Consider the following 23,460-nt stretch of genomic DNA (forward strand, 5'->3'; position numbering starts at 1 on the left):
AATTGCTGCTTCTTTATTCTCCAAGCAAGTATTATTTCATTAGCGCTTTGAAATGTCTGAAGAGAACCATTTAAAAGGCTTTTATTCAACATGAGATGAAAAGATCCCAGGAACCTGACAGACCTGCTCCTTTCTGCTTGTTCCATAAGCATCTTGTCTTTGTCCCTCTTGGCAAGTATCGTGCCTTTTTGGCAGTATTTGTTATATCTGCAACAGAACTTCTCGACTGAGATTCCCCCATCTTTATAATTTTTTTTTCCCTTGGCCAGGGAGAGAGTTGTTTTGCAGCTAGATTTCCTTAAGCCATCTTGCTTAACAGTACTGAGAGTAAATAACCTTCCTAATCTCCCCTGGCCTTTCTTCAGCACCTCATACTTCAGGCCGAGTGCCACAGGCTTGTGGCAAACTTTGCTCATCTGAGGAAAACTTTCACTACACTGTCACTTACTGGGCTTTGCAGTTCATTCATCTTTCAGAGCCATTTAATGTTACAGGGAACAAGTTTGTTCTTGATGAGACATCTGTCCTGGATAAGCTCCAATACTGAGATATTGCATTATTTATCCAGACAGAGTGGATCATAGCCCTGTAGCGACATTTGAAGCCTTGCAGGTCTGTTTCCTACTTATTTTCTACTTTAATCTCATCTTGCAGTGGGTGGAGGCACGGGCATCTTACCAAAATGTTGCAGTCATTTTCCTTGCTTCCCATGCTGTATTAACAACATGCAGGTTGTATTCAGCACGCAGTTGTTGTCATTCTTAGTTCCTCACTGACTATGCTGCTTCTACAGGAGAGGATGAAGCCCTTTTTTCCATGCTGTGAATCATGGCATGAGACAAAAATCGCCTGCTCTGATGCTCCCACCTTATGTGTGTCCACAGGATTTTTAGGAATTCTGCAGTGTCAAGCTGGTGCTAAAAATATTTAGTTATCAGTCAGGTGATCAGGAGAAAGATTATGCTACAAATGTTGTCAAAAAGACCTTTGTGATTCACAAAAACTATGTGATAATGATTTACTGAATATTTGGGGAAGAAAAAGTTTTAAACATCAATTGGGTTTTAAAAAATTATTTCTTGAACAAATGCACAATTTTATTACCTAAAATAGTATAATGGATGTTAGTGAAATAAAGGAAATTTAAACTGGCTAATCGCTTGGCATGATTTAAAATGTAAAGATTTGGTATATACCTAGCAGCCAATAACTGCCCAAATCTGTTAACAGAAATGAACAGAACAGGAAGTATAAATCCCTTTAAAATGTGATTAGTGTTTGCATATGGGAGGAAACATTTGCTACGGCTTGGTGTGTTTTATTCCCCTCTCTCATTGCTTCCTTAGTGTTAAGTACCTTTTCAATATGGCAAAGGTACATATGAAGACAATACGTTTTATCCTGACACATGGACCTGAAATAAATCCTCAACAACAAAACTAAGACATTTGAAAAACTCAGACTAACATGTAGAATTTCAGGAGAACATAACATTTTATTTCTGGGAGAAGCATATAATTAATTATAACTTAGGCCATCTACACAGAATACTATTTCGAGAGAAGCCTATAAGTGTTTGTTATGTTTATAAAATACCACCTCTACAACTACCTACTTTGTATCGCAAACTCAAGGTCCAGTATAACTTCTTCAGTTTTAAATGTAAAAGTGTGCTGGGGAAAGATGTGTCCTGATCATAGATGTGATTGGTTTTCTCTTCTACTCAAGGTTATATCCACAAAGATAAGGGCACAAACTAATAATAGTACCAGTACAGCTGAGGTTCTGTGTTATATTCTAGGCAAACAAATTTGCTGATGGGCGAAATAGAGGTGGCTGTGACCAAAGGCTGCACTGTACATAAAGCTGAATGCCCTTAATGTGTTGATTTTGAAGTCATTGTTACCTAACTCTGCCATCAAATAGCTAGTGAAACCTGGAAAACTTTGGCTTGGCCGTAGCTAGTTTCCCTGAGGCATGAGGTCCGACAATTTTGTATCTGGGAAAAGGCTGAGCCCTGACTAGGAGAGAAATATTCTGTGAAAAAAAATGACACTGCCCTTCAGTTTTCTGTAACTCGTTTTGAAAGAGAAGAAATTTTGATTAAATGGTATGAATATCCAAGTAGGATGGTACACACATATGGTCAACAAACATGGGCTTTCCTGAACCAAAGGCAATGTTTTTTGGGATAGTCTCCACTCAAAATATTTTGAGGCAATAAAAGAGCAAACTAAAAACAGTTTCAGTTTGTTGATTCTGGTCTAAAGACACATTTCACCCAGTGCTGGGTATATCTGAAGAACAATGTGTTTAACTTGTGTTTCATCCTTTCTAAATAGAGATTTTTTATCAATATTCTGTATTTCCTCAAGTGGTACAACTTATCTCCTGTGTTCTTTTGCCTTAGGTTTTTATAGCACATGTATCTAACAAATATAAGGCCATCCTTTTTAGTGGGAACCAGAATGGTGCTATTAAACAGTAATTATTTGCTGAATACAGTCATGACAGTCCGTTGAACCAACAACAACCTAGAGGTGAACTGGCCTGTCAGCTACCAACAGACACCTCAGACGCAGCAACTCTACAGCCTTGTAAGATCTTGGTACTGGGGATTTGTGGAACAGATTCACAGAGAAGCCATTTTGAATTGTAAAGTTTAACTCTGTGTGAAAGGCTTTAATTGTTTAATAAATAAGCAGTCATAAATTTTATTAGCATTCTCCCTAATTGCTTAGTAGACTTGGGAGAGAGAAAAACCAGTGCAAGACATGGGTGTCCTGGATACCAGACTGACTACCATGAGCATGTGAGAAACGCTCCTTATCCAGTAACAACGGCTCAGGCAGTGAACGATATGAAGCACATTTTATTTCAACACTCTTGCAAGAATGGGTGACCTAAGAAGTACGCACACTTTCAGTTCTTGAAACACACCTTTTTATTTCCTAATCCCGGCCGAATTTTTCCCTCCCCTGTTTCCCATTGGTTAGGTACTCCAGGGTTCACAGTCTCTCTGAGGTGCCTAAAATTCTTCCCAGATGTCTTGCCTCCGTTTACTTCTCTTCATGCTACACCTAAAGGGATTATCTGACTAGTTTTTTTGTTTCCTTTTTTTTTGGTAAAAAATTGCTCAATGTCATTAGCCCTGGTTAAATGTTTGACTACCCTTCTAGACACTAATCCAGTATGAAGCAGTTTGTCCTTTTGTCTGTGTGATAAGAGATGTTCTACAAGCCTTTGCTGGAGCCTCTTTGTCTTGGTCATTCCCTTATCATGTCACCTCTGATGGAAACGGCTTTTCTCCTCTGCAAAAACAATACCTGCCTTTCTTAGAAGCAGATGCCGAGAGAGCTGGGACCGTTCAGCCTGTGGCAGAGAAGGCTCAGGGGGATCTTACCCATGTGTATTATCCATAAATACCTGATGGGAGGGAACGAAGAAGACAGAGCCAGGCTCTTCTCATTGATTCCCTGGGACAGGACGAGAGGTAATGGGCACAAACTGAAATAGTGGAAATTCCACTTGAACATAAGGGAACGCATTTTCACTGTGAGGGTGGTCAAACACCGGAGCAGGCTGCCCAGGGAGGTTGTGGTGTCTCTGACCTTAGCGACAGTCAAAACCCAACCTGACAGAGATCTGGGCAACCAGCTCTAGGGTGGCCCCGCTTGAGCGGGAGGTTGGACCAGACGATCTCCAGAGGTCCTGCCGCCGGGCCAGGCCGAGCGAGGCCGCAGGTGTACCGGGGCTGGCGGCGGGCAGGCGGCGCGGCCTGTGCGGGGAGGCCCCGCCTCAGCGGGGCGGCGAACAGCCCTCGCCGTTCTCTGGGGCCGTTGTGCCCAGGGGGCGGCAGGAGGCTCAGGGGGACCCCTCCTGCCACCGGCTCGCGGGGTCCGCTGCTCCGCCTTCCTCGCTCATCCTTCCCCCGCGCCGCTGCCAGGCCAGGGCTCCCCTCCTCTCCCCGCCTTCCCCGGGGGGAGGCGGCGCATCCCGCGTCCTCCTGAGGGGAGCGGGCGCGGCGCTTCCCCGGCCTGGGCGCACGGCGGGGCTGGGAGGAGGAAGTGGCGCCTTCCCCTCCTTTCATCTCCTCACCCCGCCCGTCCCTCCCTCCTTCCCGGTGCCGTGGCGGCGGCTCCTCCTCCCGCGTGTGACCCGCTGCCGCATGTGAGCGGGGAGGAGGGACGCCCAGTGTGGCGGCGGCGGCGTTGGCGACAGGAGGAGCGGGAGCTGCGGAGCGGCGTTCCCCCCGCAGCCTCATCGCTGGGCCCCGCCGGCGCCCCCCATGCCCGTGTGGTGCTGCCGCTGCTCCTTGGCCGGCCACTTCAGGTGAGGCGGTGCGGGAGAGCAGCCGGTGGCGGCTGAAGGCCGGCGGGGGAGCGGGGTGAGTGGGTCCGAGGCGGGAGATGGCGATGCCGGAGGAGATCGGCGGGCGGGGAGCGCGGCCGCCGCCCCGCTGCTGCGGCCTCGGCTGGGCTGCTGGGCTGGCGGGCGGCCGCGGCGCTCCCCGGCCCGCTTCCCGCGGTGCCGGCGGTGAGGGGATGGAGGAGGCGGCCCGGGAAGGCGCGTTGTGACCTTGGGCAGCGCCGAGGCGCTCCCCGGGCCGGGGGGAACCGGCAGCGGCTGATGCTCGGTTTGGCTGCGGCGGCGATCCCGGTCCTGAGGGGCAGCGCTCTCCGCCGCTCCTTAAAAATAACCCCAGCAATCTGACGGTGTTGCGTTTGAGAGTCGATTTGAAACCGAATTTAAATTCCGTTTATGTAACGAGTTTTCTGTTAACCGCCCACTCCAGTCAGTTCCCTTCATTATTATTTTTTTTTTTTTTTTTTTTTGCTAAAAGTATGTGGGGAATTCTAGGATCTTTCCAAACTGCTACCTGAAAAAGGCACTTCTTATTTTAATAACTTGCGGTAAATCAAGACAGTTATTATGGAAGAATTTTTTTTTTTCGAAGGGAGAAAAACGTTCATGCATATGCTGTGTTTCTTCTCTTGATGGATTTTTCAAATAATTAAGAATAACAGTAATTAAGTGAAAAACAAAACCAAAAAAACCCAGCCAAAAAACAACGAGCATGCTTAGAATCTAGATGTTTGACAGAATGTAATTCTCAAGGTTGTTTGGTATGACCAGCGTAAAGTAAGCTAAGCACCAGCTCCGGACCTGACTCATCTTGGTGCCCGCTTGCATCTCTGCAGGACTAGAGCCGTAGATGTTTTTTACCAAATCCCCACCCCTGCAAAGCTGTCTGCCATGAGGTTTTGCCAAGATAAAAACTTCTGGTACTTGGTGGCTTTCGGTATCACTCAGAGGTTAGGAAGATGGTGGCCCCTAACTTAAGGTCTTACTGAGTTCTGGTATGATGTTCTTGCAAAGGAAGAACATGCTCCTGACAACGGTCTTTCATCTGCTTCAAATGCAAAATAGCTGAGAAACTGTGTTGTATGCGGATGTTTCTATGCAAAATCAGATGCTGCTGCGCTAAACCTTTTGGGTAGGTTGTGATACGCTATCTAAGCTGCGCAGAAGCAACATTTTTATTGTTAAAGATTCTTTTGTTGCCTACAGTGCTGTGCATATATCCCATAAAAGAGGTTTTGAAATGTTTCTTTTGTTTTCTATCTAACATCTAGCACAGCAAGTGCTAAAACATGCATGCTCCCTTTAAGCCCGTCTTTTGCGAAGCACAGGGTTGTATTGCCTTAGTTAACTTTGAGTAACGGGTGGAAAATAATATGGTCTACCTGTGCCTATCTAAAAGCGGAGGTGAAAAAAGCAGTATGATAATTAGATATCCTCTCTCTGCTTTCTACTCGTCTTCGTCTAACTCATGCTGTTTGTATACGATGCGTCTCCAAGATCACGAAGAGCTAATGCGCAGTTGTAATCAAACAGTAAGCACAAAATTTGTAAACTTTTTTTTTTGTTGTAGTACAGGGAACACAGATAATCAAGTACTTGCTTTGTGAAACAAATACAACCTTAGAATAGCACCCCACTCTCCTTTTTAACACGGAAATAACCACCAGAGAGATGTATTACGGTATGTGCCAGTGCTGTTATTACTGTAGAGCTCTGTCTCTATTTCAGGCTTGCCTGTTGAGGAAAGGCTTTTGAAATACGTAGCAGAACCTTCAGTGTTGTGGGAGCTGAGGTGGCGCGTAGTGTACATGGCTTCTTGAAGGCCATGGGAATTGGATCAGTGTGTTACGCATTTGGTCCTGTGTAGAAAATAATTCCTGAAATATTAGAATAGCTTTAGGATATGCAGAATCTTGAGAAATAAATAAAGAGTACTTTTATTTATTAAGTTTATAATTAAAACTGCGTTTGTAAAGAGAAGAATGTTTAGATCAGTTGATTGGGGTATTTTTAATTAAAAAGTTGTTTTGTCTTTATTTTGAAGACTTAATAAAATAACTGCCAATAACAGACTATTTTTAATTTGTCCCTGCCTTTCTAGCTAAACTGATAGTGCATGCTTCTTCAATGACCTGGAAAGGCTTCAGAAAGGGCTCCTAAATAATTAAACAGCAAACAATATAAACCAAGTCTTTGTAGTTTAAAAGCACATTTAGCCAGTGAAGAGTTATGAGAGGAACCTAAGTAGGTGTTACAGAGAAAGAACTGAGAAATCCAGGAAAACGACTAGGGGTGAAAGCAGTCTGCTGCACAGTAGCTGACCTGACCACATGGCAATTCCTGTTATGAAAAGTTTTAACACTGGTAAAATGTGTCTAGGGCATACAGGGATTACGCTTCTCTCCACCTTCATGCCACTGCCAGCTTTAACCAGCCTTACTTCTGCCAAAAAAGACATTTGTTGAGGCAAAGTCCACGGTGCTCAGCAGTTAGGAAGGGATGCGAATGGCTGCTGCTGTACCTTCACTGCTCTTTCAGCCTTTGGCTGGCCTTAATGTTGTTAATTGGCTAGGCAGTGTGTATCTCGCCTGTTTTGATAAGGATAATGAGGAATGAGTTCTGCCGTGCGGGGGATCAAAACAATGCTTGTTGGTTATACTTTGGCTTTGTATAAACTGAAATTAGAAATCTGCATCTCTGCAGAGCCATCTGTGCCTTTTTGTTTTCCTTCTGTAGACTTCCTAGGAGATGGTGGACTTCTTAAAAATCTTCTGTTAGAAAAGCTGTGCCAAAGAGTAAAATTTTATAGATTGGATGAAGTATATCTGGTTTAGTCTTGGTTTTGCCAATTCCATAGCTCTTAAAGTAAAGTATCAAAAGCAACTTTATTTTTGAAGAGACTGTTCTGACAACTGTTCAACTGTTTCATTTTAGTTTTCTCCCATCTGTCCTTCTTAATTAGAAGTTACAGCGGCCCTGAAACTGAAGGACAGCTTTTGAATTCCTTCGTACAGTATTTTGGTGACAGCCTTGGGAGGAAGATTAAAAGAATGCCTTTAATAGAAGAAACTGTTCTGCCTGGGGACTCCCTCCTTACTCTGCCTGTAGTAATAATAGGTGAGTTTTTTCACTTTTTTAATATTCTCTGTCACCGCCGTTGCCTTTATAGACCTGCTGCATGAAGTCATTTATCATTAAATAACTAATGCTTAGCATCCTTAAAGTGAACATGTTTATTAGAGTAATACAGTTGTGATTAACAACAGTACCATAAAATTATGTTACGGGGCTTGCTGTTGGAGTATATTTGAATTCAAATTCTGCTTTGATAAAATGAGACACGTTATTTGGCAGCAGGTATGTGAGCCTTAACAGCAGAACTGTTTTGATTCTAGTGTTGATCACATAAGGTGGGATTAATGTGATATGTCTGCTTCAGGTGGCATGGAGGCTGTTGATGGTGCACCAGTAGAAATTTGTGGGGTCAGATATGACAGTGAAAAGCATAATGTAAAATGTGTCCTGTAGGTTGGGTGCTAACCTCTCTCATTAATTGCCTTTTTCTCTGTTGCATCCATCGCTAATGTCTGAATATTGTCCCATCTTTTCCAAAATGAATCCAAGTCAATTCAACCAGTTTAAAACAACAAATTATAGTCTTAAATAGTTACAGGCTTGTACTTGTAAAACCTTGCTGAATGACAGGATAGCAGAGGGAGCAGGCTCCTTAGGTACACAGCTTAATTGAGAGTGCCAGAATGATTTGTACTGGGGCAAGGTTTCTCAGCAACAGCTGGTCACCAGCTCCTTACTGCCATGACTTGATGAAGGGATAAAGAAAAGATCTGGAGTAAAGGAGGTTTTCAATAATCTAGTCAAAGCTGTTGGGACTACAGCAAACCAACAGCTCTAACTGTACCTGCAAACAAGCAGAGATTCCAAAGAATGATGTTTCAACATAATGTGCTCACAGTAAACCTCCACTACTTTGAAAGGCTGGTGTTTGTATAGTGCTTGTTCTCAAAGCTTTCTTCATGATAGCTTAAAATAGTGCTCATGTAAGAGACTTACATGGATGTGACAGACGTGAATCACTTGCTGAGTTCTGCATCATAGTTGAAGAGCAACAGTTTCTTGGCATTTCGTCAGCCTTGGTACAGGTTTGCCATATGGTTAGTGACTCAGTTTTCACTGTTTAGTTTTGCAAATATACATTATGCAAATACCTGTGCTCAATACTTATTTTGTCTAGAGCGCCTTTCTATGTGCTGACACCAAACACAGCTGCCTTGACTATTTCTCCTTAAAAAACAAATATATTGCCCAAATGCTTTTTCACAGACACATTTGAGATGCTTCACAAGCTGATCTTCTCCATTGATAGCCTATCATCACTAATTCATTGGCTGTCTGAAGAGCCTTAAAAGGGATCTAAAATGATTTAATTATGTTGTAGAAGAATACAAAAACAGTTGTAACCTCCCCCTCTAATATGTACACACACACGTACTCACTACAGGTTTAATCTTTTCCGTGCGATTCCTGTATAGCTGGAGTTAAACGTACTTTTAGCTTCCTAGTGCTGCCATTTTCTTGCACTGATTTGTTAATCAGAATGCAAAAGATGGCACATGCCTAAGCAGTTCACTTAATGATGGAGCAGTAACTTATATTCCCCTTTGTTAACTTCACTGTCCCCTTTTTCAGTGTATGATGCCCAATATAAGATTGGATTCCAAGTTTGTGCTGCATATTGTACTGCAGTTCTGCATAGAGTACTCAGCTACTGTGGTAATATTAAGTAACTTCTGTGCTATACCTGTCTTGAAGAAATTGGGAAGAAATGTATACATTCCATTTGAATGAGCTGGGATTGAAGAATTTCATGCTGGACCTCTAAGTCTAGAGGATGTTCTGTGCTAAACACTTTCATCTTCTGCACTAGTTTTGATAGTTACTGTGCAAACACAATGTTTTAATTTTTTATCCAAATAACAAGACTGTTACGATATCGTGTTTGAAGTTGGTTGTTTGCTTTAAATTTAGATACATAATGTAAAGATGATTGTACTGTAGTTTACTGTTGGTGAGGAGAAGCTTCTACTGCTGTTCAAACAAAATACTAACTGTTCCTTAAATGAAGAGGGCCATGGGGTTTGGGGGTATATTGATCGTATATCTAAAGTTTGTATAATAGCAATATCTCAGTTTTGATCAGAGCCGTTATTGGAGGCATTGTGTGTAAACAAAGAGCAGTATCCTCAGGTATAAATTTCTCATTTCAGAAAGTTTGTTGTTTCCTCCCCCCTCCCCCACCCCCCCGAAATTTTCTGAGAAATTCACAGCAAGTCTAATTGCAGACCTTGCAGATGAACCTTCATCTTCTGTGTTCTTGAGAGCGTGTCCACAAGGGAATTTCTTTCCCTTGGGCTCAGTCTGCTCAAAGAATAAGAACTGGGTTTTTGGATAAGTTCTCTGGATAGTCCCAGGGGAGTGGCTAGGGAGCTCAGTAATTCACTTTATCATAATCCGTCCTTGGCCCTTGCCAGCCTTTATTTTGGCAACTTTATTATTCTTTTGGTTCTTTTTAGTTTTATCCGGTAGGAATAATCTTTAGCATGGCATCCTTGGGTATGGCATACATTTTTCTCTTTCCATTGTGGACTAGCTTCCTTTACGCTTCAGTAGGAAAAAAAAATAATCTAGCTATGCACTTGTAAAAAGAAACAAAATTCTCGACTGTGCACAAGATACAATTCTAAAAATAGTTAAAAATTTACTTAGTCATGGGAATGCTTGTGAACTATAGGTATGATTAGAGTGTTCTCACAATTTCGTATGATTTTGTTATGGATGGTTTCAATGTATTGCTGAGGTTCTCTCTCACATCCATCTTATGTGGCAAGGGGGTGACAGGAGGTGCTTGCATCTCTTTTAAGCTTTGAATTCCTGGACTGAAGTGTACCCAGGTCTGTTCTACTCTCCCAGAAACAGACCAACAGAATGTGCTGGTCTGTTTCTGGAAGAGTAGAATGCTGTGAGAGTGAGGAAGAGCGTTTTCACTGAAAGATCCTTTATGGTCTCTTTTGTAAATGGCAAAATAGGAATCGGAAGTGGTTTGGGAAATAATATAGGCAGAATCACCAATATTTAAACCTGTTATTACAGACTTTTGAATTAGCTGTCTTGGGATCCCAATGATGGAAATACATGGCATTCCTAGGCAGTTTTTTTCCAGTGCTTTATGGTCCTTACGGTACCCAGGCACTCTAATGCCTTTATTTTTTCCTCTGTAGTCAGGTGCAAAAATTAGATGGTTTGGTAGGAGCCGTTGTGCAGTCTCACATATTTATTCAGGCTCTAGGCCTTCAGAGAAAACATGGTTATTGAAGACTGCATGTAACTTAGCAGTCTCAGCCTTTGAAGAACTCCCCTGTAGTGAGCCTACATGATTTTCTTGTAGCCTGTGTCTGTGACTGGTCTGTGCATGCAGCATTGTAATGAAGTAAGGGATATACCACCACGGGGGACCGGAGTGAATGCGCTCATCACCTGCAGCCTGGTGGAGGAGGAAAAAGAGATCTGATCTATGAAGAGACTGGGAATGAACAGGGTCTCAGCAAACTGATGGGGGATTTAGGTACTGCGAAACCAGAAAGGGGAGAAGAGACAGGCATTAGAGAAGTGGGATTGTGAACAGGTGATGGAAATAGTGTTTGCAAAGGTGATGGGGAACAGGAAACGTGGGTGACCTCTTCAGATTAAGAATTGAAATGGTAGGAAGTAAGAGCTAACATCCTAATAATAAGTGCTGTATGAAAACATGAATAAATTAGTAACTTTGGCCCAGAATTTGAATAGTGTGTGGTACATACCATGTATGCCATTCTAGATAGAAAACAAAGACAAAATACTGAATAGTGCCTCATTAGGAGAACACTGAGCTTTTCATTCAGTTAATGAGGAAGAGGAGCTATAGAAATAACAGTACATAGTCAGATGTTTAAATTCTGTATCATAACACATACTTTCTGACCTGAGCTTTCCCTAGCTTTCAGTATCTGACTTTGCAACGTGAATGTTACTTCTGTATTTTGCATGTTATAAATAGGATCCCCTTCTTTATTTAATACTAGTCAAACAAATAGAAATAATTGCCTTATGGTAGCATTTTGGTCCCATCCATTTCACACTTTTAATAACATTTTGAAAATAAGTTAGTCTATTAAAATGGCAATAATGCACATATGTGAATTATAAAATGCTACAAAAAGGATATAGAAAGATGCTTGAATTGATGCTGTTGCTGAACGGTGAATGTGGCCTTATATGAGTTTCTTGTACTTTACCACTTAATCTGCTGTATTTGTCTTCAGTCGGCTTTTACATTGCTGTTGTGTTGTGTCTGTGACTTCTCACCTGATTTGCAGTCTTCAGCTTCCTGGTTGTCCTATCCTTCCTTTTATTTTATGGGCAGACCTGAAGACCGTATGCTCTAGATTGTCTTTCTGTTCTGTGTTTTACAGTACCCAGTGTAAGTGAGAACACAAAGATGGCAATAATATTCAGATATCACTATGATTGACAGGCAGACCAGATCTTATCCATCGGACCATTTTCACACAAGAGTAGTGAATTTGAGATACTAAATCATGAAACTCCTTGATACGCATTTTGTTTGTGGTGTAAACAGTCATACATATGTTTCTTGTTATCTGAAGAAGATTTTGCTCTTTTTTTTGGAGGAAGTTCCTACGGTAGGCTTTTTTTTACTGTGAAGTTCATAGGCTGCTTTGAATTGCGACAGTATTGCATTATACTACTTTAGTATGATTTTATTGCTGCTTATTTAGTGACTTACAAACTTTAGATTATTGACATTTTTACTAAAGCAGTAACTTCTTTCTTTAATAGGAAACGGACCTTCAGGAATTTGTCTTTCTTACCTGCTGTCTGGATACAGGCCATATTTATCTCCTGAAGCTATACACCCAAACCCCATTCTACATACAAAATTAGAAGAAGCTCGACACCTGTCCATTGTTGATCAAGTAAGCTTTGGTTGCTATCTTGTCTAGCTCTTTTCCTACTGCAAGCTGGATTATGAAACAGTGGGCTTTCTTTAATGATCCTGTTTAAAATGCTTTTGCAACTTCCATAAGTAGTGGCATAGACAAGGAAAGGCTTAATATTCTCACCCCACAAAGAATTAGAGATCACAGTAAAGCTCAGTAACTGTGTGGCCTCCAGCAACTAGCTTTATCTCTCGGCCTCTCTTTTTCCTACCTGTAAAACAAAGAGCGGTATATACCTTCTGCAGAGGCTTGTAACAAATTACATGTAGGGCACTTCAGATGAAAAGCAATGTGTTTTAAGAACTGCTTATCCAAAAAAATCCTGCAGATTGCATTGTGAAAAACCAGCCTACTTAATTGTATTTCTGATGCATTAATAAGTTATTTTGTTATTCTGTTAATTTAAATAGAACCAACTCATGACCATTAGATCCAATCCTGGGGCGTGTGGTGGTTTTGTGGTTCCTGAGGGCTTTTTGTTTCTGTTATTTTTTGGTTTTACAATCTGCCCTTTGTCGTGTTTTTACTACTTGCCAAAAGTGTCTCAAGCACCACTTGGTCAGTGATGTGAGAGTTCCAGCTTTTGTGTCCTAGGATATTTGGGCACTACCATCAAAGAACAAATACTGCTAACATATTCCAAGTTGAAATCTTCCTAAATAGTACAACTCTCATTAAGACTTATTTTTTACTAACATTAGGGATATATATACTGTATAAACATTTTTCTTTTCTGAACAGTATGCATCCTTCAGCGTTGCTTGCACTCACAGTTGCTCTTGTGCTGTATTTGTTATACTCATATACATCCAATTTTTCTGATTGATTAGTTAAATCTTCTCTGTAATTTTTTCCCCACTCGTCCATTTGTTTGCCATCTTATCTTTTTTTTTCTGCTCACCTAACTATACTTCTGATGGATTACTCACAATGCTATCACTAACTGATTGCCTGTGTGACTGATTTATTTGAAATACAAACATGCATATGTGTTTGTAGTGGGGAAGTAGGGGTTGTTTGGCTTTGGGTTTTGTTTTGGGTTTTTTTTTGTTTGTTTTAGTGCCTTGGTGTTTGCATGTAATGTTGACCTTAAGTCTCAAGGTTTAGGTTTTTGGGCAGGAGAGTAAGCTGCCTAAGCTTTTGGCTACAGATGTTTCATATACTTCATCCTCCCTCAACCCACTGATATTTTCCCAATTTAGGAAGCTAAACTGTCCTGTCTTTGTGAGCAAAAATTGGCCTTATGGCCAATTCTTTCTTCAAATCTCTATTCTTTCTTCACGTTTGCCATTGCGTCGTGAATTTTTTAGAACACAGCTGGTTAATAGATACTGAAATGTGAACATTTTACAAAGTTCTAGAAATTTTTCTCAACATGAGCTGCTTTGTAAAATAAGCCTAGTTTTAATCAATTTTTTAAAAATAATACTTATAATACCTCCATTATGTCAAAATATAATGAAGTTAGTGTTGGAACTACCTAAGAACTGTCAAAGAAGCTTTTTTCTACTTTAAAACTTAATGTTTTTAGATTCCAATTTTGCTTTGTGAAAACAGGGCTCCTAGAAATACTAGCAATTCTTTGTTAAAAGCAGTGTCTGCTATCTATAAATATAAATGTTACTAAGTTGCTCTGATTTCTGACTATTTGTCCCTGCATTTCTTTTTCTACAATTAATTTGGGATACTGACCTGGTATTACTGTATTATTAACATACAATTTTTAAATGAGTGAAATGTATTATTCAGAGTTACAGAAGAACTGAATCATGGCAATGATGAGAAGTGTTTTGATTGAATCTCTACATTTACTTACTTCCACTTAAAATGCAACTTGAACTAATTGTGTTTTCTGTTGAAATTGAACTTCTGTACATCAGAATAGCATGATGAACAGTAAAAGTTGCATGAACATATAGTTTTCTTTCATACTTTAGGATCTGGAGTACCTGTCTGAAGGCCTCGAAGGACGCTCTTCAAACCCAGTTGCAGTGCTTTTTGATACCTTACTTCATCCTGATGCTGACTTTGGGTATGACTACCCGCCGGTTTTGCACTGGAAGCTAGAACAACATCATTATATTCCCCATATAGTGCTTGGTAAAGGACCACCTGGTGGGGCTTGGCATGTGAGTAAAAATTTCATAATTTGGTGATTTTGGGTTTTTCCTTACTATCTAAGGCTGTCTTAGATAGTAATGGCAATTGTTGTTTCAACTGCTCAATTAACAAAGCCCAAATATGTTGGGAGGATGAGAAAGGAAGGAAACGGTTGTCTTTCGTTTAGGGATTTGTGACCATGACTGCTGTCTTATGTGTTTTTTTTATGAGTGTAAATTTAATGAATTGTAATGAAGAGTGTTTTCTATTACTTTTCTCTCTGGTCTGCATTGTTCCCAGGTGCTTTTATACAAAATCTTTAATCTTAATGTGTTCATATACTGTTGGTTTCACTTTTTTCTTCTTCTTGTTTTGTATTTTTAAATAACTTGTTTTTTTTTTCCCTTTCACGTGTTGTCTTTTCACCTTCTGCTTTACTAGATCATGTAGTTGCCTATTAGAATAATATCTAACTGTAACACAAATATAGTTCATCAACACTTCATGTAATGTCCTGGTATTATGTTATGTTCTGGTATTTTATTGCTCTGAGTATGAGAAGAACTTCACTGTGTTTTAAATAAATACATCCATTTGAAGTGCATCTAGTCATGCATCTTGTTTTTTTTTTTTTCCTCCATAGTCCATGGAAGGCTCTATGCTAACAATCAGTTTCGGAGACTGGATGGAATTGCCTGGCCTCACATTTAAGGAGTGGGCAGCTAGCAAACGCAGGTAAAGATACTGCATAATGTGTTTGGGAGACCTAGTTGCTCTAAAAATCCAGATAACATTATTTTAAGAACTGGAAAACATTCAGACTTCATCGTTCACAGGAGGACTTCTTGTTTTGTTTATTAAATTGCCTGATGGCACTGGAAATTATTCTACTGTGTGTACTCTGGTGGAAAAAAAAAGGAGAATGGTCGGCCAGAGTAATTGCTTTGAGTGCATGAAAAGCATACATACTAGCAGTGGTGTGTTTTAGTAGTATTTCACAAAGAAGCACTGTTACTGTAAGCAGTTTCGTTTCTAGTTGAGGGAAGATTGAGGGAGGAATTTAAAATCTACGGAAGTATTGAAGTTCCTCTTTCAACATGGATGCAGCTTAACTTGCTGTGCATGTTAGCTTTCTTGTAATCCAGGAAGCTGTATATTTCAGTATTTGCTTTTACAGGCAAAGCTGCAGCATCTGAAATGTTGTTATCTATGAATTTTAAGAGCATAATTCACTATTTCCTAATGTTACTTTCTAGTAGTAAGTTTTAAAAAAATTAGAGCAGAAAAATTACCATTTTGTAAATGTTCACTGGTTTTACTTCAGTTATACAATTAGTTCATAGAGATCTCTGTCAGCAGATGAACCTAGGAACACTATACATAAGCTTTTTCTAAAATTTTAATTTTCCCGACTTTGTTCTAGCAAAATTAAAGGAAGTTGTTTGTGTACCTTGTATGGCAAAAGAAGAAGTAGAATTACTTGGGCCTATGGCTTTAAGGGCAGACTGTTACTCATTTCAGGACACTTACAGTGAAGAAACCGTACCTTTGTTCTTTAATCGCATTCTTAGATAACCACAGTAATCTTGCCTCCTTATTAACTGAAATCCCATAAGCTGCTTATTATCTGAAGCTAATTTGTTTATAGTATAGTTTTCAACAATACTAAAAACAGAAGTGCTGACCTGTGATACTACAATTAAACAAACATATCTAAAAGTATTGATGATATTGAAAACTTCTAGTCGTGTAAAATAGTTTCCTAAGTTCCATTGTAACAGGTATCACACTGTCGCATTATCCTCTTCAATAAATATCTCACCAGGTTTTTCAGAGTAGTAACCTGAACATCTCAAAGTACATACGCTATTGTCTTGTTACTCTATGAGAATGAGTAGTCCAATTTCTTGTAAAAATGCTTTTAAACATAATTCAGTGGCAATCCTCATGTTCACTACTGTTTCTTTTGCCGTCTTCCTAGAGCTTGCTTCTAAAGAAGCAGCAAAATTCATGCGCCTGTTCAAAATAATTACATTTTCAGCTTTTTTAAAAATGAGAATGCAATAAACATGAGAAAAGCATAAATGTAATACCAGGATTGCAGTGCAAAAATGTTTTTTATTGAACACTTGGACATCATAATCCTGTTTACATAGTTGCATTGTTCATTCCTGTGATACGGAACTACTTAATTTGATACTTACTGAACGTAGTTGTACCTGAGGGAGAGATGTTCTGTAAAGTATAAAGAAGAATACTTGACTCAAGTAATATATTGAACCCAGAGTTTCAAAATTAACACTTAATCATTACTGTGATATTTAATTACTTATATCCTAAGTAAGTGTATTTTCACTGAGTACAAGTTTAGCCATTATTGTATTGCTGACAGTTGTGATGCTAAACTGGCTTTGTAAAACACTTTCATACAGACCTACTATGGTACTGCAGAGTTTTCTTATGCTTAATTTGTTAATCACCATAGCATTTTACATTGTAAAGATTTACAACTATTAAAAAAAAAGTTAGCTTGTTTTGTGTATCAGGAATCAAGAGAACAGATAAAACAAATTGAATGCATAATTGAACTTAGTGTCAGTTAAATGGAGCAGATTCAGTCCTCTTATATTTGACTGTCATGTGGTATGTTATATATGATACTCAAATTGCTGTAAGGTCTAAATATTAACTAGAGCCATTCGATTTTCTTTCAGAAATATAAAGAGTGATCGAGTAATGCCAGAGGAAATAGCTCGTTATTATAAACACTATGTTAAAGTCATGGGCCTCCAAAAGAATTTCAGAGACAACGTTTATATAACATCAGTATCCAGGCTTTACCGAGGAAAGGATGATGAAGATAGAAGTCAAATAAATGAAAGTATCTCAACACAGCATTTGGAAGTGGAAGAGGAACAGAAATCACTGATTAAGAGAAACTGGGAAGTCAGAGGTTATCGGCGAGCAACAGATGGTTCTCATGTGCCCTTCTGCCTCTTTGCTGAGAACGTGGCTCTTGCCACAGGAAGCTTTGATTCTCCTGGCCGACTACAAGTTGAAGGAGAAGACTTCCCTTTTGTGCTTCATTCCATGTCTGACTTCGGAGCTGCTATCAGCAAAGGAAAGTTACGTGGGAAGGCAGACCCTGTGTTAATTGTGGGTGCGGGACTTACGGCAGCCGATGCAGTACTGTGTGCCTACAACAACAACATCCCAGTAATCCATGTGTTTCGTAGAAGAGTTACCGATACAAGTCTAATTTTCAAACAGTTACCTAAAAAGCTTTACCCTGAATACCATAAGGTCTATCATATGATGTGTACTCAGTCCCATACTGTGGACTCTAATCTACACCCCGCTTACACTAGTTTCCCTGAACACAATGTACTTTCCTTCAAGCCTGAAATGAAATGTGTTCTTCAGAGTGCCTCCGGACTGAAGAAAATTTTGAAGTTTTCTGTAGCCTTAGTTCTGATAGGTTCTCACCCAAATCTTTTCTTTCTCAAGGACCAAGGACATAGCATAGGTCATCACTCTAATCAGCCCATCACATGCAAGGGGAATCCTATAGAGATTGATCCATACACTTACGAATGCACTAAAGAAGCTAATCTCTTTGCTTTAGGTCCTCTGGTGGGAGACAACTTCGTACGGTTTTTAAAAGGAGGTGCATTGGGCATCGCACGATGCTTGTCAATAAGACAAAAGAAGAAACATGAATTGATTGAAGGTGGGGATGGAGGAGGTGATGGGGTGCCATAAATGAGACGTTACAGACTTTCACGTACAGAATTACAGACGTAGTCTAACAGAACACTCACTGGCAGCGAAGTTGATAGCGGTCACATTTCTGTTGTATACAAGTAACCTGCGCTTGTATTGCTTGGTAAAGGATGCTGATACTACAATACTTCACCTTTTCAAAATACAAAAAATTGACCTGCTATTACAACTGAGACTACTTAACTGGAATTATTTCCAGATAAACAGAAAATGAGACTAACTTATTGACCTGCCTGTCATCTCTTGCTCAGCTGAAAGAGCAGACTTCCTCTGGGAAAAGCAATGCCTACCAGAGTGGCTTTACACTTAGTGTCAAATGTGACAAAATATTCTTACCGTGAAATTAAAATAACTCCTAAAAGCAGAAGGCTTGCTTACTACAAAGTGATTCTTAGTCCCAAAGCAAATTTGGAGCCTTCTGCTCGAAACAAGGATTTTATTTATTTGCCATAGTAATACAGTAATACTTGGAATGAGCACTTGGTAAAATGAATTTTACTACAAGAAGGATTTCTGTAAGCAAGAAGTATTCCTCAGCAGTTAAAAATTATCCTTTTTGATAATTGGAATAAAAGAATAAGCATTCCCCTTTAATCTTTAACGCATGATTTGACACAATCCATTAACATTTTTTCACACTACACCTAGAGTTGGGTGAGTGCAGAAAGACTAACGCGAGATGTTCCCCTACAGTGCTATGTACATTTCCGAGAATACTCATTAACATAACCAATAAAATACTGATGGAAGTGCTCTTATACAGTGTCAATATAGTGAATATCTAGTATACTACTGAAAAATTAAGTACGTGAGAAAACTTAAGGTTTTTTTGCTTCCTAGCTCAGGAAGACTGAATGGGATCACTTGACTGATGAAGGTGGGTGATAGATATTCTCATCTCCCATTTGACCAAGTATTGGTTCCTTGTCTTTTTTTCTAGAGCGCCACATAACACTAAAACTATTTTAGCCTGGGGTTTTTTGAAACTTGAAAAAGGGTTGTATCTCACAGCCAGCTAAAAAATAAACAAACCAAACCTGAAACAAACACGCCATAGTTCCTGTAAATCTTAAAACTCATTATGAAAGACAAAGACTTAACATGTACTACCTCTGAATTGAAGTTTCACCTTTCTGCTCTATAATGGAAGACCTAGATTCCATTTGCTGGGTTTTAGAGTAGGTAATTTACCTAAACACACTCCTGAATTATTCCTCATAATAAGGTAAGAAACAGCTAGTTAGACAACTTATCTTCCAGAACTCTAAATAGACAAAAGTGCTTTTTTTAACTGATTTATTACCAAACATTTTAATTCAGGTCCAATGCAATGGAATAGATTTTATTTAATTTATATTTTTTTTTGTTTGGGGCTTTTTTGTGTCGAAGAAAGTCATGTTAGTTTAAGGTATTGTATCTGCATGATTAAAATTTCCATATTAGAACTTGAACAGATTTTAAAAAAGGAAATTAGGCTTAGACTTTGTGACAAACTGCTAGTGCTTGCTGGTTTCCCAGCTGTCTAACTTTGAGAAGTTGTAGATACCTATATGCAATAAATGCCTGTTTTCTGTGCCTACTGAGTTACGGGGTTCTGTGGCTGCTGCAGGCCTTTATGCATCTGAGTAAGTTACTCAGGCTTTGGACATAGAAGTTGATAAGGTAAAGTCTGCAAGGATTAAAATGACTGTATTTTCAATGGAAGTCCAAAGTAATTTATGAAAGGATGCTACTAATAATAAATGTTAGTTTAGAGCCAATTTAATAGCATAAAGACAAATGAAGCGATGTTTATATGAATTTCTGCATTGCCTACATGGTTGGATTTAACCATGCATTGTCAATACTAGTTAAGATACTTTTTTATACTCTTATTTGAGCTGGTTTTAATTGTGCGAAATTCTAGGCTTATTCCTAATTGAATTGAGATTCTATAATTTGCCGCCTTTGGCAGAAACTGTGTATATGTAAATCTGTCCTAAACCTGTGATACCTAATAATTTTGACTGAGAATCAGTGTAATAAGTGCTAAATACTTGATTATAAAACTTTATTGCAGTTAATATATTGGGAGTACATCTGCGCTGTGATGAAATTCCTTCAGTTTTGTGTCAATATAGATGTCCGAATACAACATATCATGGCACGTTCCTGCTTTTTCATTTGTCACGTGAAACATTTAAAATGCCAACAAAACAAAGGAAACAATTTACTTAAACAGTGATTTTGCAAAAAGGGGAAAAAATGTTTCAAACAACCAAATCTTGAGCCTTAGCTGCTGAGCTGCAGCAGCTACTTACAAGCTGTGTGTTGTAGTGACAAATTTGTAGCAGAGATTTTTTTGTCCTGTTATTGCACAGGTGTCTTTCACTGCACTGTTACAGTACTTCAAGGTTTAATGGCTTTTTTTTTCCTTTTATCAATCTTGCCAATATTTCCGAGATAAAAAGAAATTGCATGAGACCTCTTAGTTGGGCAGAGAAAATTTCTCAATGGTCATGTTTATTAAGCCAGTATAAAAATACTTTTTTCAACCAAGGCTTTACTAAAAAATCATTCTGTTTCTTCGAGGAATTGCCAGGTTTAAAGCTGTAGCTGGACTTTCTCACCTTTGGGTTTTTGATCTTGAGGGAAACTTCTATTTCTCTCCTCTTTGGTATTTTTGAGATAGTAAGAGATGAAAAAACTCAAGCTTTGCCTTAGGACAGTTTTACCTAAAGCGTTATATCGTATGCATTTATTGTGGATCAGATGTTGGCACTGAATAGTTGTCTTTTGGGGAAATACTTTATTTCTCATGTTGAAAAAAACAAAAACCAACAACAACAAAAAAACATTTGAATTTCCTGTATAATAGTTCCCAGAAGGGAGACTGTCTGCTGCTTTGAGTTCTTCTTTCAGTGAGAAAGATAAGCTTTTAAACATCATGTATTTAAAAAGGATGCTTACTACTTAAGCTTTATTACTAAAATACAAACAGGAAGAATATAATTTTTTAGCTAAAGGAATTTAATTTGAATTTATGGAATTTGTAAAGGTATGTGTATTTTCTTATAGACCAGTGAGAAAATGTCTCTTACATTTGGGTTTGGTTCTTAATGACAAATATGTCTCCTAGCTAAATTATTGCTAGGGTATTTATTTTTTTTTAAAGTAGTATCCAGCTGTTGAACTGCGACTAAGATTTGTCATAGTAGATATCCCTAACAATCTGCATTGTATGTGATTATTTAACAACAGGTGTTCGTTAATGAAGGCAGCTGACAGGGCGGTAGGAAACAGCACAGCCTTCCTTTTGGTTTCCAGTAGATGGTTTGACTTCTGCTTAAAACGTTTTATACAAAAGACTAGGGCTAAGTTTTACCCTGCTGAGTAAATGCAGAAATCCTTTCTGCAAGTAATCCAGAGAGAGCGGTGACAAGAACATCGGGTTCTTCTCTCTCTTAGGAAAATGCATTGCCTCGGGCCAGCAGCCTGGGCTTGCGGGTGGGTGCATGGCAAGAGCGTAGCTCCCTTCTGGGAGCGCCTATACATCGAGTAAGGGACACCAAAGTGCATCCCCCAGCTGTAGGTCCCTAGTCCTCAGCACGCAGGGAATTGTTGGGGTATACTGTATTTTCCTTCTGGCCTGCTGAGTGTAGGCACCGTTTTTTTAATGATTAGTTTCATAGTGGTGGTTGCATAATGAAAAATACAAATTTTGTAGGAGGAGGTGGCCGTAGCCTTTTTGTCTTGCAGCTCAAGAACTGTGAAAAGAAAGCTAGAGACAGAAATCGAGAGTACTTATCCAAAGCTGGAAGAAATTAAATTAAGACCCAAACTTTGAGGCAGGCCTGACCTGCATATCCAGTTAAAATGAAGAGGCGGCCATTTTTAGGCCAACTCCTCTTGAGAGAGAAAGAAAGAGTGTAAAATCTGCAAACTTCTTGCGAGTCCTCCCTGATAACAAGTAATGACCAGTGAGGAACGATGGGAGGAAAGCAGCAAAGAACCTGAGCAATACGAACTGCAAAGCTACAGGAGCTGAAGTGAATCCACGTAGCGTTGACAGGCTGGTGGCCTCCCATCCTCCTGGGTCAAGATATAAACTTAACTTGGAGATATAGTTTAGATTAGCGGTGGTTTTTGTCAGAGTTAGGTTGATGATTGGACTAGATGTCTGAAAGGTCCCTTCCAGCCTAGGCAATTCTATGGTTCTGAGGTCTGCACACGGTAGCTTCAGAGCTCGGTGCTGGAGCTGTTGGTCTCTAACATGTTGCCATGTATTTTTTTTAATTGGCTAATAACTGAAGTTACATTGAAGTGCAACACAGACAGATGAACTAGAAGCAATTGTATTTTCTCCAGAAGCTGTAGGACTGGATGAGTAAGGTGGTGTGCCAAGAGATGCGACTTGGTAGCTCTGGTACCATATTCTCTACGTCTGAGAAAACAAGCGGGTGTTTTCACGTCCCAGCGGAATTTGTGCTGTAAGAGTGCCAGCGTGCAAACATTTCTAAACGGCAACAGGTAGCACATGTATGCCTTAAAGGCAGCTGACTATTCGATTTTATTATCGTCCACACAGTAATGATTTCATTTGGAGGAAGTTATGGAACAAAAAATGTTAAAAGGTTTATAATTAATTTAAGATAATATTTAAGATAATATTTTAGAACCTTACAATAACAGTGTTCTGTCGTCATTCTAAATCATTTTTTGAGGTGAGAGCAAGATGGGAGCACATAACCTCAACTGATGTGAGAGCTTTTTGGACATTTACTTCCTCCTTTTCCCCTTGACCAGCCTGAAAGAAAAGTCATGCTTTGTTTGAGATAATCATAATACCTGATTCTATTTAGCAGAAAAAATGGAAACTGAGGCATTCCTTTACAGAGAAAGGAAGGCTTTGGTGACATTAAGGGTACAAATTTGAAGGGGCCGTGTTGAATTATAAACAGCTCTTTTCCTGAAAAAGACCGTATTTTGAGGAATACGGTACACTTAAGGTGTTTCAGTTTAGTTCACTTTTGAAGCTTGAATTACACAAGGAATTGTGAGATCAAGGATGAATTTGGTGTAAGGAACAAGGATTTGGGGGGGGAGCATTTATAGAATAATTTAGTAACTATAGTGAAGCTAAGCACTGTTTCAAAGA

At 39.5% G+C, this 23,460-nt stretch overlaps 1 protein-coding gene across 2 annotated transcripts; it reads left to right on the forward strand.

The window, feature by feature from the left end:
• Window positions 1-4,156: 4,156 nt before the first annotated feature.
• OSGIN2 (oxidative stress induced growth inhibitor family member 2) lies at window positions 4,157-23,365 on the forward strand. 2 transcript variants are annotated; one of them, XM_063327163.1, is made up of 6 exons: window positions 4,157-4,332; window positions 7,328-7,482; window positions 12,280-12,416; window positions 14,378-14,569; window positions 15,184-15,275; window positions 17,255-23,365. In XM_063327163.1, the coding sequence occupies exons 1-6, from the start codon at window positions 4,289-4,291 to the stop codon at window positions 18,300-18,302; spliced, it is 1,668 nt and encodes a 555-aa protein (XP_063183233.1). In that variant the 5' UTR covers window positions 4,157-4,288; the 3' UTR covers window positions 18,303-23,365. The 2 variants fall into 2 exon arrangements, with proteins under 2 accessions (XP_063183233.1, XP_063183234.1); XM_063327164.1 differs by having other exon boundaries at window positions 4,205-4,332; window positions 7,300-7,482.
• The last annotated feature ends 95 nt before the right edge of the window (window positions 23,366-23,460 follow it).

Source organism: Chroicocephalus ridibundus, chromosome 2 (assembly GCF_963924245.1).
Source record: "Chroicocephalus ridibundus chromosome 2, bChrRid1.1, whole genome shotgun sequence".
NCBI classification, from domain to species: Eukaryota; Metazoa; Chordata; class Aves; order Charadriiformes; family Laridae; genus Chroicocephalus; species Chroicocephalus ridibundus.

Bases quoted from the DNA above. Each gene is read 5' to 3' on its own strand.
- OSGIN2 (XM_063327163.1), top strand. From the start codon at position 4,289: ATGCCCGTGTGGTGCTGCCGCTGCTCCTTGGCCGGCCACTTCAG. The intron at 4,333-7,327 runs GTGAGGCGGTGC...CTTCTTAATTAG, and splicing joins TCCTTGGCCGGCCACTTCAG to AAGTTACAGCGGCCCTGAAA. The intron at 7,483-12,279 runs GTGAGTTTTTTC...TTTCTTTAATAG, and splicing joins TCTGCCTGTAGTAATAATAG to GAAACGGACCTTCAGGAATT.